Source organism: Microtus oregoni, unplaced genomic scaffold (genome assembly GCF_018167655.1).
Source record: "Microtus oregoni isolate MIOR12 unplaced genomic scaffold, Mior012 000062F_ref0000492, whole genome shotgun sequence".
NCBI classification, from domain to species: Eukaryota; Metazoa; Chordata; class Mammalia; order Rodentia; family Cricetidae; genus Microtus; species Microtus oregoni.
The window spans coordinates 1,104,510-1,124,727 of record NW_024543872.1 but is presented as its reverse complement, the minus strand read 5'-3'; the positions used below and the strand labels follow the sequence as shown (position 1 = coordinate 1,124,727).

Here is a 20,218-nt window from a genome sequence, read left to right as displayed (position 1 = left end):
ACATGGCCTGCAGCGCCCTCCTGGGCCTGCCTCCCCACACCGAGCTCTCTCACACACGCTTCCGCGGCTGTACTTCTTTCTCTTCAGAACTTTTCCAACATGCATCCCACCACCTGGCCTCAGGCCTTTACGCATCCTTTCTCTGTTCGCTCAGGTCGCCTTCTCAGGCTTCTCCTGAGTCTCTGAGCTCACAGGATTGGGATGCCCTCTCTGCCCTCACCCAGCCCGTTCTGAACTCCCTCACAGCTGCATTAACTCCACAGCACCTGCCCACCGTGGGGATAAGTCCATAGCACCTGCCCACCGTGGGGATAACTCCATAGCACCTGCCCACCATGGGGATAAGTCCACAGCACCTGCCCACCGTGGGGATAAGTCTACAGCACCTGCCCACCGTGGACTATAACTCCATAGCACCTGCCTACCAAGGGCATTTTTCACTGGTGTGTGATCTGTCTGGTCCATTAAAAGTTAGGTATCTGAAGACTGAGGTGTTTTAATGCTTGCTTGTTTTTCTGATCATTTATATTCGTTGGCATCTTCATTGGTGACTTGGACAGTACTTGATGTATTGTGATGACCCTAAAACATTTTATGAATGGAGGCTGATGAAAAAGTTATGCATTTTGGAGTACAGGCTTCTGAGTTCTAAGCCATGGGCAAGCCGAGCTTTGTGATGCTTACTAGAGAGCTATAACCCTCTCTCAATCTGGGATTTCCCTCGGAAGAGTTACGAGGCAATGAGTAATACTTAGTATCAGAAATAGAGGTAATGTTGGAGTCTGTTATCTGCTGCCCGGTCATGACCTGACGTAACCTTTCATTCCTTATACATGCTAAGATTATTTTGGAAAAGGAAGTCAGAATCAAATTCAGAGTTAAAACAAACAAACAAAAACAAAAAACCAGAATTGTTTCAATGGGAATCTAAATCTAATCTAGTAAGAATCCATTCTCTATTTGCCTCTAATCTGAATTTTCCAACCCTACAGGTAGGAATCTACAGGTGAAGCCCAGGACCATTTAAATCAAGTTCTCTAACCTAGTGAAAACATCTTCCATTTCATCCATTTCTACTGATGAAGCAATGCAAGTACTTTTGTATTTGAGGACTCAGGTCAAGAATGGGCTGAGGAGATGCCATGCAAGCATGCAGACCTGAGTTCAGATGTCCCGTACCCACATGAAATCCAAGCATGGCATGCTTACCCACATGACCACATGTGTACTACATAGGGGGAAAGGAGGGAGGGAAAAAAGGGAGGGAAAGGAGTCTCGGGTAAAGAAATCATAAAAAGTTGAGGTTTAGAATGAAAGGGAAATAATTGGAGTTAGGGATCTACCCCGTGACAGAATGTTTATCTGTCATACATGAAGCCCTAGGCCTCCCCTGAACCCTGGGAAGAAAAACCTTCCTGAAAATGCATCAGCACCTGAATGGATAGCAAAAGGGCAGAAGGAGAGGATAATCGGAAAACACAGAACTCTGCGAGTGTGGACTTTGTCCCTACTTTTTCTAAGCAGCAAAAGAATAAGTGAAGCGGGAGCTACAGGGATGCTAGTAGCTGGAGAACAGCCATCTTGGAGGGAGGCGAAAGCACACCTTCAGATCGGGAACATTGATGCTTCTGTGCCTTCCCCGCCCAGTGCTGCTAAAACCTTGCTAGCGGGTAAGCCACCACCAACACAGCCACTTTGCTGGGAGTGAGTCACAGTGCATTAGTCACTGGGGAGAAGTCCCCTCCTGTGGTGATGGCCACCCAAGGCTGGATTTGGTCCCTCTGGTTTGAACCAAACAGAACAAGAGGGAGCCTCCGCAAGCTGAAGGCTGCCTGGTTCCCAGTGCTTGCAGTGGTGTCCTGGAGGGCCTGTCTGCGGTCATTCCCTCACACCCATCATGAGCAATCCCACGGCAATGAGCAACACATGAACACGAGAAAAACATGATCCTGCCATTTACCACAGCACTCTTGCTTGGTGTTGCTTATTTCATTATGTAATTTTTAAGTTTTAATGAGTTCATGTCTTCTCAGCCTACGAGAGATTGAAGGCAATTCACCAAATATGTATAGCGTGAAAATATTTTTTGTTTAATTGGAAATGAGGACCAGAGGAAATATAAACTAGAACTGAAAGTCTGGTAGATGGAGGAAGTAAAATGTTACTCACTATAGTGGTCTAAAGCGCTCTCCAAGTTAAGCAGTACCCTTGGCTTTGTGATAATCCAGCAGGCAGAGCAAAAAGAGAAACACAAGCGGTACAGGCTTCTCCTAGCCACAGCAGAAAAATGTCCAAGTTCCTCAGGGGAAGCAAACCATTTCCTGGAATTCAGATCTGCAAGAACTGCTAGCAGGAGGCGGCCGGCGTCACATGGAGAGTCATGAATAACTCACCAGGAGCACGCCTACAGCCACACCCCCAGCAGAGGCTGTACAGAACCTGTCAGGGGGAAAAGATCTTTGGGAAAATCAAGGGCATGGGCTTACCACCATTCTACCGCAAGGAATATGAAGATAGCATTGACCACACCCACGTCTTTATCATAATCAAAGAAACCCACTTCGACTGTCTTGGGGAAAATGAATGACACTGATTCCTCAAACAGTCTTCTACAAATGCAAATCGATCAAAAGAACTAAGCTCATTACTCCAGCAGAGGGAATTTACTGAATGGGACTCCCGGATTCTCTTTTGTTATTCTCGTGGGGTTTTAAAGTTTGTAAGTACCCCGATGAAATCTAGTTGTGTCTTCTAGACTTTGTGATGTGTTTCTGAAAGTGATTTGCCCAGCAAAGAACAACAGATATGAAGACATCTGGAAAAGTGGGGGCAGGAGAGGGAAGGACTAGTATAAATAAAGTTATAGTTATACATAAAGCGGGATGACTGTGATTTTGTGCTCCTCCTATAAATGTCACGCATTTTGCTAAAGCAACGCAGCCTGGTCACCATGAGCCTGCCCTGAGCGAGCCCAACATATGCATGTGACACAAAAATCTGGACGGAGAGGGATTACTGTCATTTCCCACAGAGGAAGAGCCAGAGGCTTGGAAGCAGGTAGAAACATATCAGAGCCTTTTAAAAGTTCCTTTCAAGGTTTCCTTGCCACCTAGCTGTTTGACCCTTTAAACCATCTTCGACATTTTGCATTTCTGTCCAGGGACTGTGTCTAGCATGTTCAGTACACTGTGCCCTCGGTGACATCCTGTGACAGTAACAAAGAATTCATGAAAAGCACACTTGTCAAATTTACCCGTGACCCTACCTCCTTTGCTTATCTTGTTAGTAGCTTTTAAAATTCTACCACAATAATATGGACAAGAAAAATAAAAAACAAAAAAAAAAAACCTCTGAAGGATTTTGTGAAGTGACCCACAGTTGTAGTTACTCTGTGTGCCTCACTCACCAACAACCTATGCTCAGTGGCCTGACCAGGGAAAGTGACCAGAAAGTGATTTCGCATCTGGTAGAAAACAACCAATGATCATGGAAAACAGAGAGTTGTCAGCAGGGTCCAAATCAGACGAAAATCCTGTTTCCTGCCATTTGATGAATCACCTGTTCTTGCCCTTTTGGCCTGGTCTTTTTTGAACACACTGCCTATATAAGATCTGTTGTTAAATACTTAGCAAAGAAAAAAAAAAATCTGTGTGCAGGTGGTTTATCTGACACGGCTTTAAGAATAAATAGGTCATATTTTTCTAAAGCTTGAATTCCATGTTTCAGATACTTGAACCTCAGCTCTGTGTGCTGAGATAGATCACTTTAAAAGAAAAAGGTTGACAAGGCACGCACAAATACATTAAAACACTATCACAAACAGGCCTCACGGGGAGACTGAGTCTGGGCATTGTACATTAAGAACACCTCGATATAGATTGCAGTGCCAGACATGTTCCACGTGACGCTGGGGACCCACACCTCTAGGGTCCACCCAGGCCCACCTACCCGCTTGCTGTTCTCTTCTTCTTGAGCCTTCCTGAACTCGTGCTCGAAGGAGCAGTCCAGCTCACTGAAGAGACCCACCTCCTCACAGTTCTTCAGGAATCTCGTGGGTGTTGGAGTCTGATCTGAAAAGCAGAGGCCAAAGATCAGTAACAGGGATTTTCCTGCAATGCTTGGTAAATGGAAGCAAATTCCTTCTTACCCTCCCATGCCCAACAGCTACCTACACTCTCCCAGCCCTTCAACTGTAATGGCCATGTGGAAGAGAAAAACTACACGTAAGGACAAGGACATCCCAGCCCTCCTGACCCTCCTCCCCCACCTTCACCCCTAGACAGCAATAAACATCCGGAGTCAGTATCATCTGAATACACATCACCGTAGGGGAATGAGCCTTTGACTTTAATCTGCAATAAAATGATTTAGCTAAACTCAGCCCAGAAGGTTTTCTATGCCACTCTCAATGCTGACTTCGGGAGTTTAGAAAGAAAAAGAGTGTATATTTTTATAGAAAACAAAAAGAAACAAACAGGCCCGCTAATTCCTCCTTCTTAATGCAAAAAGTAGCTCGGTAATTTTATCTCCCCCTGAGAACCCGAGAAAGACGATAAAAGGTTCCAAGTCAAACACGCACAACTTCCATCTTTTATAAAATATAGCATTATTGATTTTATTTTCCTTTGCTGTGGCCAAAAGAATGTTCTGTGAATACTCTGTAAAAGGAAAGGAATTTCTTTCATAGTCTAGACTTTCTATGGAGCCTACTCCTTAGAAAACTGGAGGAGATGAAGCCATGATCTGCTGCCGTCTATATAGTACTTTCGTACCCACGTATTCTCTGGATTCTCATCTCAAAAGACCCTAGGAAGTGAGGAAAGTGAATTGTCCTTAAGACTTATTCTTAAGCCTGGCTATCTTCCTTCAGATTTGGCACGGTTGACGTGAATCACACCGAATAAAATACTTTTCTTCAAGGCAGGAGATACAATAAACAGAAGGGCGGGGCTATAGCTATCACACACACACACACACACACACACACACACACGCTCATGTGCACATGAAATGAGAAAAATGGAGAACCAGTGAGATTCTTCTTCAGGTCTCCTGGGTAGGTGGTGGTGGCACCAGGGTTACAAGCAAGGGCCCTAGCCTCTTCTACTGTGTGTTTGTATTATCCCCACCTAAGCCCTCAGCCAACAGGAGACTGACTGTGGCTCTTGCTCAGTCTGATCTATATACTGCCTCTGTTTCACTTTCTGCACAGTTCTGGAAGCCACTGCCACCTGTGTCATCCAAAGACCTCCCTTTCGCTGACACTCAGTGCCGGGCCTGCATGCTACATATGGCTATATCACAAGGCATCAGGACTGTGCTTACTTCTTTACATATATAGAGTAGGTAACCCCAGCAATCAATCCGGTTAATATCCACCAAGACTCAGAAAGCAGGTGGCTTGTGACCTGCCCTTCTCTGTACAATCAGCCCTTCAAAGACAATGTGTCCTGACTCCCTAGGAGAAAGGGGCTTTCAGTACCAGAGGGGTTGGCAGAGACTCCCGGACAGCAGAGTCCCAGGGGTGTTCTTTCCCCATTCTTAACCTCAAGATACAAGATTCTGAGACTCTCTACTCCTGATGGCTGTAAATCAAACCTTATCTAAAATACTTACATGAAGGTTCAGCTTTGTACAAATGACATTTTTAGCACACTAGTTACTACGATGCACACACAGATATTCATATAACTGTTGTGGTGATTATAGAAAACAACATATTTCTGCAGATGTTTGTGGTCCACAAGGATTTTTACCCAGGCTGCCTCACATTTGTTTATAAGTGGGCTAGATTCTATTCTGGAAATAGAGAACTGGTCTTCCTGAACAAGACCACACAACTTTTAACCATCTCATTAAAAATCTTTCTCCCCTTCAGAAAGGATCTCATTTCAGTCCACATCCCAAGGTTTGCCCTTCTAGGCTCAAAGGACTCATAAACCCTTTGTGTATAAAACAATTGTGTGTATATGTGTGTAAAACAATCTTGACAATCCAGAAATCCATATTTGGAAAATAGCATGACTTAGTGAGAACATTAAATACTTTCCCTAGACTTCCTCTCCCTTATCTTTCAAATAAAGTTCTAAAGGTTAAGGATTCTATGAATTCTAACTCAGATTAACTTCAAAAGCCACTGACTGTCCATAAGCTCAAGCAATATACAGCTATTGGGGGGACCATCAAAGGGAACCACTAGGAATTAGTAGTCAGGACAGAAATAAGACCCAGACCTACAGATAATGGGTTTCTAAGTAGGAGGTGTAAATAGGGAAACCAAGTGTAAGAATAGACAGATGTGTCTTGTCTGTGGTGCACTGATTCTGCCACTCAGAGTCTCTTACTGGACACAAAGCTGAGCATTAGATTAGACATCATTTCTGCCCAACCACACCCCGTACCCTTTTCCCCATCTCTGTCCTGCCCCCCTCAGCCTCTGGTAGCCAGTATTCTATTCTCTACTTGTATAACATTAACTTTTGAAACCCCCACAAATGCATGCAAATGTAATCTCAGTAATATTTACATAGAACAGGCTAGGTAAAAGCTATTTCTCCTGTCCTATTGATGAAGAAATCAAGTCTTGTTCCAGGCATGATATGCAAATTGAGTCATTTACCAATTCCTGCTTTTTGGAAAGGGAGCCATTCTTGGAATCCTGCCTGTCCTCCATAGACCTCCCCGCGTTGGAAGCCTCTTTTCTTTGCTGTGTCCCAAGAGTGTTTCTGAGGAAACACCATGCAATAGAAGAATGGTTGGCCACTTGTTGTCACAGGAGTTTATTTTACCAAGCTTTTGCTTTTCCTCTTATTCCTTCATGCTTCTTTACAGGAGACTAAGGATTGAGAGTCATAATTGAGAACCAAGCGTCAAGGCCAGCGGCAGAAACACACTGAATAAGAGCAGGCAGAGCTCTTCTCAAAGTAACAGCTTAGATGCAGCCTTCACTGGTGATGAGGGCGCTCCTTGAACTTACAGAAACTGGTTTCAATAGAAAATCAAGCTGAAGTAAGTGTTTAACGTCACATCAGCAGCATCCTTGAGGTGTTGGCCTCATGCTGGCCCATGGCATTAATCACAAGTGACAAGAGAGAGGACAGACTCCAAGCAAAGCTAAGAAAAGTTTATTTTTCCTCTATGCTAAAGCAAAAGATCCTCAGGTATTAGCACACACCTACACACAAAGGAGGTGGGGATGGGTATGACAGTGTCCAGCATCTTGGCCTCTCTACCAATAAATCCAAAACCATGGAACAAATAGGACCCCATTGAAGCAAAGACAGTGGCTTCCCCAATCCTAGAGGCCAGATGGCCCAAAGGAAGACCTTTGAGCTGTTACCAAGTATGATTCTCTTTGCTGCAGGATAGCCAAATACCTATATTCTCATCCAAAAAATACAAGAGACACTGTTGCTAAGCTTTGATTCAACCAGGTGAATGACATATTCTTTCCAGTTACAAAAGAAACCAATAAATGGCACCCAACTTTCATCTAACATTCATCGGACTCAGTACAGGATCTTTAGTCATCTTTGATCTCTTATCCTACCAGCTCCAAATAAGCCAGGAAGTGTGCAAATGCTCAAAGGAGGAACAGCCCAGCTTTTCAGTTGCTTAAGTCAGAGAGGCAGAAATTTTTACTGCCATTGAATGCCTTTGTCAAGTAATTGTTTCTCTTGAAATCCCTTGAACTTAGTGGGTAAAACCCAAGGCTGTAAATTAAAATGCCTGTAATCCCTTCCTTATTTAGATCCAAGAACATTAGTCAGCTATAACTCCAGTGATGTCTGTATCCTGAATAAGAGTGGCTGTGCTTTTCTGGTGAATACCAAGGTGCATTCAATCAGTAGGAGCAAGCAGCCCACTTAGCATGCACAGGAACTGGTTTTCTTAGAAATGCTGAGCTGCACTTAAGACTTTAGGCTTCCCTTTCATTAGGCACTTCAGCAAGGAGCACCCGAATAAGAGACAGGAGAACCTCCAGCCTTTGAACTTGTACTTCACTCAGTCTCAAAGTTTTCCGTGGATATCATCCTCATACATCTGGATGGATGCTACAGAAACACCCGCAGGTTCCCCTCTGTGGTTATCGCCCTCATATACCTGGATGAATGCTGCAGAAACACCTGCAGGTTCCTCTCTGAGGTTATCACCCTCATACACCTAGATGGATGCTACATAAACATCTGCAGGTTCCCCTCTGTGGCTATCACCCTGATACACCTGGATGGATGCTACATAAACACCTCCAGGTTCCCCTCTGAGGTTATCACCCTCATACACCTGGATGAATGCTGCATAAACACCTGCAAGTTCCCCTCTGAGGTTATCACCCTCATACACCTGGATGCTGCATAAACACCTGCAGGTTCCCCTCTGTGGTTATCACCCCTAGACACCTGGATGAATGCTGTATAAACACCTGCAGGTTCCCCTCTGAGGTTATCACCCTCATATACCTGGGTGCATAAACATGCAGGTTCCCCTCTGGCAGAGATTTACAAACAAAACACAGGTTGCTGGAGAGCCTCAAGCACCTGAGGCAAAGGCAAGAAGGAATTTTTGATCACTTTTCATTTTGCTGAACTTGTCTTCAATGAGAATGAAACCACAATGCATGCAATGTGGACAGATCTGGAAAGAGTTGAGCTCAACAAACCAGTTACCCTACAATAAAAAAAAATACACATTTGCATGCATTTGTGGGGGTTTCAAAAGTTAATGTTATACAAGTAGAGAATAGAATACTGGCTACCAGAGGCTGAGGGGGGCAGGACAGAGATGGGGAAAAGGGTACGGGGTGTGGCTGGGCAGAAATGATGTCTAATCTACAGTACAGTAGAATGTTTGTGCCTGGCAATAACCAAATACTACATGATAGTTGGTAAATGATTTAGATATTTTCTACACAAAGAAAGCATAAACATTCAATATAATGGGTAGACCAACTATCCTAGACTGATCAATAGACATCAGGTACATGCATTGAAATATCATATAGTACCCTATGAATATGTATAGTTTGTATGTATCTATGAAATGTCTTCAATTAATTTTCTATATGTTAGCAACAAAAGGGCATAAAGATAATTTCTTTGTAGTTTATCACATTCTAGTATCTTAATTTTTTACTGGATGTTTTTTGAGAAAGGGGTATATCCTCGCTGACTCTCCATCCCTGTGGCAGCGAGTCAAGGAGCTTTGCAATGTTAAGACTCTGTTGTCTGCCTTACAAGAAAGAGTTCTACAAACTTGACTAGAAATTTAGCCACCAGTTACACAGAGGAAGTTCTGTGGACGTTATCAGTAGGGCAGACAATAAGTACCTACCTAACACTATTTTTAAAAGGAGTTCACAAGTTCCCATAAGAAGCTGGAAAGACAGATCTGCCTTTCAAGTGCTTCCCTTGTAAGCATGAGGACCTAAACCCAGTCTGTAGTACGGTAGTACCCTGTAAAAAAGCCAGGCATGGTGGTACAAGCTTGGAATCCCAGCAATGGGAATGCAATATATATAGTGGATGCTTGAGGCTTGGTGACCTCCAGCTAGCCTAGCTTACTTGGCAAGTTCCAGACCAAAAAAGAAACAACAGAAAAAAAAGGTGGGTAGTGCTTGAGGAATGACACCTGGGATAGCCTCTGTCCTTCGCATGCACATGAACACACCACACAATGTGTTGTTCTCTCTCTCTCTCTCTTCCCATCAGTTTATAGTCACTAAGTGCATTATCCCCAGCACGTATGATCAGTACAAGATGGACCTAGGCAGCACACCCAAAGCTAAATTTGCAAGCCTTATAGAAATTGTTACCCCCATCTGGTTCTAGAGTTGCGTCTAAGTCACATATCAGTCTGCTTCATTTCCTCAACCATTAAAAGCAAGATGAAACATTTAAAAAATGAGATGCAGAGCACAGGAGAGATAACCTATTGAAAGAAGAATGCTGGCTCTGAGAAACACTTTCTTCTTGACTCAGGTACCCACACAGTCCTATATTATCACCTATGAGCTAGCTAAAGGACTAGGGTGATATCAAGGAATTTTGCGGCATTTAGTACCAAACTATTAGTGATCGTCAATAATACAAAGCTCTCATTGCCCACATGTGATTTAAATACAGATACATATAAAAGTTTAAGATTTCGGTAGCTATTTTTAACTCATGACTATTCCAGTCAGAAATTTTATACACATACATATATACATACACACACACACAAACAAACATACACACACACAATTATGCACAATACAATGAGACTTGATGGAATTCCTCAAGAAAGTGGCTTAGGGGGCTGAAGAGATGGGTCAGAGGTTAAAAGCACTGGTTGTTCTTCCAGAAGTCTAGGTTCAATTCCCAGGACCCACATGGTGGATCACAACCATCCACAACTCCAGTTCCAGGGATCTGAGGCCCTCTGCAGGCCTCCAGACATACCAGGCCCATATATGCTGCGCAGATATGAATACAAGCAAAGCACCCATACACAGAAAAAACAAACAAATTTTTAAAAGAAAATCTGGCCCAAATCAGTAGCAAAAAGTATTAAAATTAGTATATCTCTATTAATAAGAATTAAAGTTAAAAGAGAAGGTAATTTATGCATTCTTTTATTTTTACAACTACATTTCTCTCTTGAAGTTCTATCAATATTTTTATTAAAATATTCTAGCTTAGCTCCTGTCTGCCTTTTAATAAAGATCTGCTTAGGAAAGTTAATATTATATGAACTTTCAGACTTTATAAAAGCAATGGCCAAGAGCATCTGGCAAAACTGTATGGAGTTCAGCAAGGCTTCTTTCTGGCAACCAATGTGCCTCTGAGCATGACTCCACAGGAGCAGGAGGACCTGTCAGCAACCCTGGCATTGCTCTTTTCTGCCTCCTTCCCCAGGGACAGTGCCATCACAAGGCAAGGCAGGGTGAACCTGGTTTTAGACAATGGTCATGGCATACATAGAATTAATTATGGCTACGGTGACCCTGTGCAGAGATGGGACATTGTCATGCTCTTGATTCATTCATTGACAGCGTGAAGAACTGGTGGACCAGATGGCCTTGCCAATGTCTGTAAATTGAGAGGAAAATGTATGGGTGTGGCCTTCTCCTGCAGCCAGTGCTCCTTAGCTCTATAAGGCTTCAAAGCTGACTTTACTAAACAAGTTTATCTTCCAGACAGATTCACCATCAGCAATGAATCTCAAGCGTTCCAAAGCAATTGGGCCATGAGTTCACTTTGCCTTTGAGGCATGGAGCTGGCACAAGGGTTATTTACACCTTTACATCACGACTCTGCCAGCCGAGGGAACAAGAGATAGGAGGTGATTTTATTGCCATAACGTGTCCTGAACGGAGGAATCTAAATCTTTACATTTCCACTTGCCCTTAATTGTATGAGTTCTCCTATATGCTTTCTTCAAAGGAGCCGGCTTCCAGGTGAAATAGAGTGTGAGCAAATTTTTCATATAAAAAGAATTCTGCAGAACAAGGCCTCAATTCATTCCTGTGACTGATTCAAAAGTCTGTATTTCTTGGCCACCTGGAAACATGGATGAGAAACTGACAGCCCCCATAAATGCCAAGAGCCACTAGTTTTCTTCTGACTGCAGTGAATGAGACAGTGTGACTTCCAAACACGTCTCTGTGGTCCTTGAATCACTCATGTGTTAGAATCTCCTCCTACGCTTTCCCTATTCATGCCACTTGAAGGCTGAGTGCTCTGGCGCCCACAGAAGAAAAGGTAGTCCCTAGATGAACAACCAAATTTAGCGTAGAGTAGAACCAAAACTCAGCATGTCACTCACAGTCTAGATGCACCAAGAAAATGACAAAGAATGTGGAAAGGGCCATTTTATTACAGGAAAGAAAGGGCATGAGGATTAAAGAAGACAGTGGACAGGGCACAGATTGCTAGCTATTGCTCCTAATGTTCTGTCTTCAGGCACAGGCTGTCCTTGTCACCTTGCGTGCCATAAAGCTTCATCCATTCGCATTTGATTTATTGCCCTTCGTGTGTGTGTGTGTGTGTGTGTGTGTGTGTGTGTGTGTGTGTGTTTTACATGTATTTCCTCCACCAGTTTTTTTTTTAAGTTTCAACTTATTTTCACGGTGATTTGGAGTGATATGACATCTTCTCTTTGGAAGACTCCTTTAAATGCCTATGAATTATTGAGTAGAGTATTCTTCAAAGAGCCATGAGCAATGATTTGGGACTTTTTGGATAATCATGATCAACTCTTTGTAGACAAATGTTCTGTTTCATTAAATCATGTTTTTTTTTTTTTCTTTCTTCATGATGAGAAGTGAAAGGAGACAGAGACCCACATTGGAGCACCGGACTGAAATCTCAAGGTCCAAATCAGGAGCAGAAGGAGAGAGAACACGAGCAAGGAACTCAGGACCGCAAGGGGTGCACCCACACACTGAGAAAATGGGGATGTTCTATTGGGAACCCACTAAGGCCAGCTGGCCTGGGTCTGAAAAAGCATGGGATAAAACTGGACTTGTTGAACATAGCAGACAATGAGGACTACTGAGAACTCAAGAACAATGGCAATGGGTTTTTGATCCTACTGCACGTACTGGCTTTGTGGGAGCCTAGGCAGTTTGAATGCTCACCTTACTAGACCTGGATGGAGGTGGGTGGTCCTTGGACTTCCCACAGGGCAAGGAACCCTGATTGCTCTTCAGGCTGATGAGGGAGGGGGACTTGATCAGGGGAGGGGGAGGGAAATGGGAGGCGGTGGCGGGGAGGAGGCAGAAATCTTTAATAAATAAATAAATAAGTAAATATAAAAAAAAAAGAAATTAGCCTACTGTAAATAACAGGCTGATTCTAGACTATCTGGAGATGTGGTTGAGCTCCCAGTGTAACATGAACGGGGGCCTGCTTGTTGTTGAGGTTTTTGTCCTGCCTGGTACCCCACAACTGTTTAGCCCCAAAGAAAATCACACATAAGTCTCCATAAATTATAAGCTAATTGGCCCATTAGCTCTAGCCTCTCACTGGCTAACTCTCACATCTTGATTAACCCATTTTTCTGATCTATGTTAGCCATGTGGCTCAGCACCTTTTTCAGTGAGGCAGATCACATCCTGCTGCTTCACTGATCTGGGCAGGAGTAGGAAGAATCAACTTCCTCCTTCCCAGAATTCTCCTGTTCGCCTTATATCATTTCTACTTCCTGTCTGGTTTTCCCACCTATACTTTCTGCCTGGCCAATCAGCGTTTATTTAAAATATAATTGATAGATTACAGACAATTCTCCCACACCACCCCAGTAACTATCTCATCATTTACACCAGAAGAGGAGTGCCCAGAATCTGGGGAGGAAGATGAGAGGAGGAAGTGTTTGGCTCCCTTCTGTGTCTCCACTCCAGTGACAGTTGGTTATGCCACATCTGTCCTGTGACCTTGTGTCCTCAGCACTGGGATTACACCCACGCATTGCCACCATATTCTGAAGGCAGGAGAAAGGACTTCTGAGCCCATGTTAATAGTCACCAGGTCTCGGCACAAAGACAGACATTCTAGACACATGCTCAGCTGGCCTGCTGGATAGTTGCTGACACATTGCCAAGCGTCATGGCACCTGGCACTAAGCTATCTTTCCTTACTTACTGACGTAGATTGTTAGTAGTTGATTATCACCTATTGTCCTCCACAGACTACTTGAATACAGTAAATACCATGCATCCTATGTCCGCCATGGGCATTGCAAGATCTTGATAGGCACTTAGTAGCTGTTGAATAGTTGAGGAAATGGTGGTGGTCAGCCAGTTGAAGTCTTTTCACACCTTGTCTGCGTCTGTCCTAACTTCATTAACTGAGCCACAGTGTTTGGTTGTGGGGTGTTAGGCACTTGAAAGCCTGTTCCCATGTATCTTAGTTAGGGTTTCTATTGCTGTAAAGAGACAACATGACCACAGCAACTCTTACAAAGAAAAGCATTTAATTGGGATTGATTTACAATTGCAGAGGTGTAGTCCATTATCATCATGCCAGGAAGCATGGTGGTATGCAGGCAGCCATGGTACTGGAGAAGGGACTGAGAGTTCTCCATCTTGATTTACAGGCATCAGGAAGTGAACTGAGACACTGGGAGTCTCTTGAACATGAGAAACCTCAAAGCTCTGCCCCATAGTGACACACTTCCTCCATCAAGGCCACACCTCCTAATAGTGCCACTCCCAATGAGCCAATGAGGGCCAATTACATTTAAATCACCACATTGTATGGATCCCTCTCAGGCCTCCCACCCAGGGTGTAGGGTTAAGCTTTTGGGAAATACCCATCACACTCTCTTATTTTATCTTCTTTTTCACAGAGCAAAATCTATCATTATACACATATGTGTGCTTATGAAGGCCTGACTTGGAGGACAGTCCTGTCCCCCCCCCCCCCCGTCTCCACAGGAAAGACCAAACTTACAGGCTCTGAGATTTATGACAGGAAGACGGTGGGGGAGTCCTCTCCAAAAGATCCTTTTTGTTCTTCCCCCAACTGAACTCTCATTTGAAATATTATCCGATTTTTTAGGCTATAAATAACATTGCACCTTGGTGCTTTGATTCCCTTTCTGGTTTCTGTTTGATTTTTCATATGTAGAACCTTGGGACCCTGTAAAAACAACAGTGTGCTGGATCTGCTTGGCAGGCAGGACGAGAATCCCCGAGTGCCCAATGATAGCCCAATTAAATAGCTTCATGGTCCGTCCTCAGCATCTCTGCTGAAATCACACTGGGATTTTCCAGTTGAATGGGTCTGTGTATGGAACGGCCAATAATTTTTTTATCTGCATATGAAATAAAATTGTGTTCTACAGATTCTCTCCTCAAAGTCCACTTAACAGCTTCTGTTTCTCAAGACTGGAGAGGTGCCTCCGCAGGTAAGAGCACTTATTGCTGCTGCAAGAGACCAGGGTTCAGTTCCAGGCACCCACATGGTGGCTCATAAACACCTGTAACTCCAGATCCAATGTCCTCTTCTGACCTCTGTGGACACTAGGAATACACACATGCAAGAAGAACACTCATACATATAAAGCAAACCTTTTAAAAAAACACCTGTATTACAATTTCCCTCATCATAAAGCTATATTTCATTTGAACAAGGGCAAATCAAAGCCAAGACTTGTGATGACCATCATTAGTGACCTCGGGAAAGTTACCATAGAGAGCAGGTAAGAATGAGAGACCATAGCTGGAAAGGCTCTAGGGATCCTTTGGTACATCCAACCCAGAACCCCCACCCCTCTCTTGTCCCTATTTACACACTTAGAGTGAGAGTCGATGCTTCTAATCTATTCAGAAGAGCAGATTCATTTAAATAGCTATCACCTGCGCTCATTCTCCAGCGCACGGCAAGGATCAGTGACAATCGGTTCTGAATATCCCGTTCAAATATACCCTACTCAACCTATATAAAATACAGCTTACAGAAAAACAAAGTATTTCCGATCTGGATAATATTCGTCGATAGAAACTGGAGGAGCAAACCTAGCCAGGGCTTTATACATCCCAGGCAAGCATTCTAGCTCCGTGCTAGCTACCCATCTCTGGAAGCTTATTCCTGAAGTGTGCATCTGTGACACTGTACCACCTTCTTTAGTATGATAGCTGCAAACAGTGACGGGTATAGCAATGCTCCAAAATAGAGACTAACCAGACATCCGAACGCTAGCCATACAAATGGACACCTAGCACATTTTCTCTTCATACGATATGGCAAGTCCCATTTCATTTGAAATGCAATTTTGCTCAATTAAATACTGTTTGAAAATGGATCAAGAAGAACGTGGAGAGTTTTGCTTGATGTTCATTTACTATTTGATTTATATTATCGTCTTCATGATGAGACACAAAACAGACTTAAGGCAAATACTATTTTAACTAACAAATTTTAGTAGTAACAAGGGAAGTTTTAAATGAATTGAAACAAGTCAAGCTATAGACTGTAAGAGTTCAGTCAAATTTATAAAGAAATACATATAAATATTCTAAACCCTTAATTATATAAATTTAGATTTTTTTGATAAATATACAACTTAGTCACTTTCGGGAACAAATGCAGTAAAGTCCAAATATGTAACAGAAAGGCTATTTCAGTTCAGTGTGGACAGGCCTAGAATGCAACACACAGGCAGCATTAACTCTCTGCACAAACTGGACAGCTCTCTATCCTAGAAAGCTCCACGAAACCATGAGCACGCAAAGTGAGAAACATGTTTTGAAGGGAGCACTTTGCTGGAGTATGAAATCATTCCATACTGACTTCAACACAAAGAGGGGGATCAAAGACAGCCTTACTCATGCTGTTTCCTTTGTGTTCACCTCTTTCTCCCTTTCTCCATGACAAATTTCACAATAGTAAAAATTAGGCTTCTAGGCTTTCAACTCTTTTTCACCTGGCCTACTGATGATTGGCAGGAAGAGCCTCAAGCCAACAAAGGCCCAAGACAAACAATGGGCAGACGGCAGGAGATTAATCAGAAACCCTTTTTAGGCAGTGTAGACAAAGGGCCTCACCCCATCATTCATGTGTTCACATATTTTAGACTGATGTTTTACAGCTGTTCAGATGAGAACAGGCTAGCCAGCCCGAAAGACACCACCAATGCTGCTGGTTGCCATTGCAGCCACGTAGTCTACATGCTCACTTCTCTTGAATATGCCCTCCTCCTGCTCCACCAGGCAACTTATTCTAGGGATCCAGTTTGGGAAAATAAAGGGAGAGGCTATTGGTTTAACTATTGGGAATTACTGTGTGTGCACTCGTGCTCATGGTTGAGACCTGTGCACCTTAACAGACTTCGGTGAGTGGCAGCATCCAAGGCAGCCGCCTTCTAGGCGTCTCTGTCTCCTTCACATGCGAGTTCTGCACCTCTTTAAACTCGCGAAAGGCAGAATCAGTCCCTGAACAGTAGTTTGTTTATTCAAAACACAACAAGAAAACAAAGGCAGGTAAAGAGTAGAGAGTGGAGAGAGGCAGTGACGAACAAAAGGCAAGAGATCTACTTTGAACTGATCTCTTGAACGCAGAGCTCGGCACCAGAACAGGCCTCTAGTGGCTGGTGGCTATGATGGATCAACACAACCTGGCACAGCCTGGTGTTGAAGGCAGTAGCCCATTCTGTATCAGCACAGACATTAAGGATGGAGGGCCCTCAGCACAACTCTGGTGATTCCAGGATAGCTGCTCCAGTTTCCCGTAGCCTTCATGGTGATAAACTGTCAATTTGCATAGGGGCATAGGGCTTAGTGGCCATGGCAATGCAATCCCTGGACACTGTGGGCGCAACAAAATGAGCCGTGGGTTTCCCTTCTGAGGTCTATCAAAATGTGGACAGAGGAGTGTCACCTCCTTCTTCATGTCAGGGAGACGGGTACAGGTCGAATAGCTCTCGTGAGAAGGAAATGACCTGGCTACCCTGCTCGGGCCTGTGAGACACTCTGACCTCTTCCACTAGCCCTTCAGTTAGTGAAATACTCTGCAGAGATACGATCATTCACACCTGATGGAGAAAGGATCTGAGACCTAGGAAGGTTTAATTATTTCTTCAAGGTCATACAGTCAAGGCAGAGCCCAGACTAGCTTCCAAGTTTCTCACTCCTATATTATTATTTTTCTAATGTCCCTTTAACATGGAAGGAAATGGAAATTAGCTGATGGACTAATTCTTATTATTCTGCTCCCATTCACTGGGCATTTGTTATGCATGATCTCATCTAATCATCCAGTTAAGAGGCAAGTGTGATTTCTTTTTTTTGTTTTTGTTTTTCGAGACAGGGTTTCTCTGTGGTTTTGGAGCCTGTCCTGGAACTAGCTCTGTAGACCAGGCTGGTCTCGAACTCACAGAGATCCGCCTGCCTCTGCCTCCCGAGTGCTGGGATTAAAGGCGTGTGCCACCACTGCCCGGCGCAAGTGTGATTTCTTAAGGAAATTAAACTTCTTGGAACATCTCCTGTGCTCCTTCTACTGCAGTCACACAGCACTGGCCCCCTACAGCATTCATGTGATGGCTATCACTGATGAGCCTTGATTTTAACCAAGTGTTCACAGGCAGGCCTCCTCTGATAGGCATGGGGCAGGAAATGGATCCATTTACACATCTTCAGAACAGTACATGGCAGAGGCTCAGTTTACATTTGTTACCTGTGCAGCTAAGGTAATTTTAAAGTAACATGGAGCCAAGTTTCAGTGCCACATAGAAAAATGAGAAGCTGTATACCTATAACCCATACCTATAACCTTAGCATTAAGAAGATGGAGAGATTAAGAGTTCAAGGGCATCCTTGCTACATATTAAGTTTGATGACAGCCTGGGCTACCTAAGACCTCTCTCTCTCTCTTTCTCTTCTCCCTCTCTCTCTCTCACACACACACCAAAAGAGGGGGCAGTTCATTTATTTGGATATCAATGGTTCTAGCTGATCATATTTCTGCTATAGATTAGACGTATATACTTTCAAAATACAGATTTGCCACTGGACTGCAAGCTACCAAAACATGAGCATCTTATGGTTTTATGTGAAGCTAATCTGACCCCGCAAACCTTCCTTGCCCGATGCTTTCTTACCTGAGAGCATATTGTCTGTTTTTATTGAAGGAAACTTCAAAGTCATCTCATGCTTGTGCCGATGAATCATGAGATGGTCCTCTGTCGGGAAACGCTGTTGGGGAAATAGAGAGAGGAACAGGAGACATTTAGTTTGCAACACATAGTTGACAACCCAGTGAAAAAGAAACTCAGCATCGGAAACAAGACAGGCAAGACAAAAAAAAAAAAATCAGTTCTGAAAAAAAAGTGTTATCACACAAGCAAATCCAGCTCACAGTTCCACGCTGATTTACACACATGTGCTGGTATTGGGGGGGGGGGTCCTCCCAGCTATATGAAAACATATGTGTTATCATGTCCATTTGTTTACCGAAAGGCTTGCCTATGCTGCAGGGGGTGCTGATAAGCGGGCTCTGCTTCTAGTCACTCTCCAGTTCCCCAGAATTTTCCCAAAGTCCTCTACTTGTTTGTTAAGCCCGGCTGGCTTATCAGGGAACTGCAGAAACCCTGTGTTTCTTGACAGCTAGAGGTTTCCATGTGGGGGAAGAAAACTTCTCAAGTTCAAAGCCTTTGAACTTTGTCTTATCCTTTGCTCAATAGTAAAACAGAAGGTGCAGAAGAGCCCTGCTGAAGATACTGGAGCAACACACCCGAAAGACACACTGAGTCCTAGAGCCTGGCTCTCTTAGGAAGTCGCTTAAGTAAAGACTACTGTGTCGAAAAGAACGCTTCTTGCAGTCCTGCTAGGTACCTAATGGCAGCAGAGAGCATAACATCCAAAATGAGAAAATGGATGGAGATCTTGGTAGCACTGGGACTATGCAAAACCATGTGGAACTCTTCTGTAATAGTTACTGCTTTATATAATAGTGTAAAATTAAGTCTAAGGCATGATAAGTATGCTAGACATTATCTACAGATTAAGCAAAAGTAAGAGAAACGCATGACATAGAAAGAATTTTGATTTATGTCAGACTTTGGGAAAGAAGTCCATGTTATGCTTAATTTTTAAAATCTATCTACTACTGCACACCGTGACATCTTTACAGTATGTTTCTGTTTATGAAGGCCTAGTCCACATATTATCTAATTCTTTTAATTATACATATGATCTTATAGCAACATGACAAATTATTTGGGGTGTTCTATACTCTGAATACTGTAGTCAGCCTGTGTTTATTTGAAATTTTCAGGGAATGGTGGTAGGGTTGCCAAAAATGTTGCTTCCAATTATTTGGGGCCATTTCTGGCTCTCCTGTGTTGAGTAGAGCCGTATGAATGACTCTGTCCTCTGCATCATGAATGGAAATGGCCTATCTTCCAGGAGCAAGTGTCTGGTCTCTGGTGTATGATCCCCTTGTTATCTCCCTTGCCCTACTCACGGGATAGCAAGGTGACTCACACCAGATATAGTGGCCCCTCAATAACTCTAAATCTCTCAAGCGTTATGTTGCGTCCTAAAGGAGAAAAAGGTGTTTCCTAAACATTCTACCATAAAAATGTAGCCAACAGTAACAGGAATGAGCATTGTGGTTTGGCTGTAATTCTTTACTGAGCAGGCTCTAACCTTGCCTGGCTCAGATGGGTATGTTTGCAATGATTGAACTAACTGAATAAAGTTTTTATGTAGTAAAGTTTGATTTGGTAAAGTCAAATA

At 43.4% G+C, this 20,218-nt stretch overlaps 1 protein-coding gene across 1 annotated transcript in view; it reads right to left on the bottom strand.

Annotated features, from left to right (window-relative positions):
- Creb5 (cAMP responsive element binding protein 5) overlaps window positions 1-20,218 on the bottom strand; it is a 309,727-nt gene that overhangs the window by 284,630 nt on the left and 4,879 nt on the right. Inside the window, exons 2-3 of the mRNA XM_041640283.1 lie at window positions 18,580-18,673; window positions 3,949-4,070 (exon numbers count right to left, since the gene is read on the bottom strand). Coding sequence (XP_041496217.1) covers window positions 3,949-4,070; window positions 18,580-18,673 — 216 coding nt within the window. The remainder of the gene's footprint in view (window positions 1-3,948; window positions 4,071-18,579; window positions 18,674-20,218) is intronic.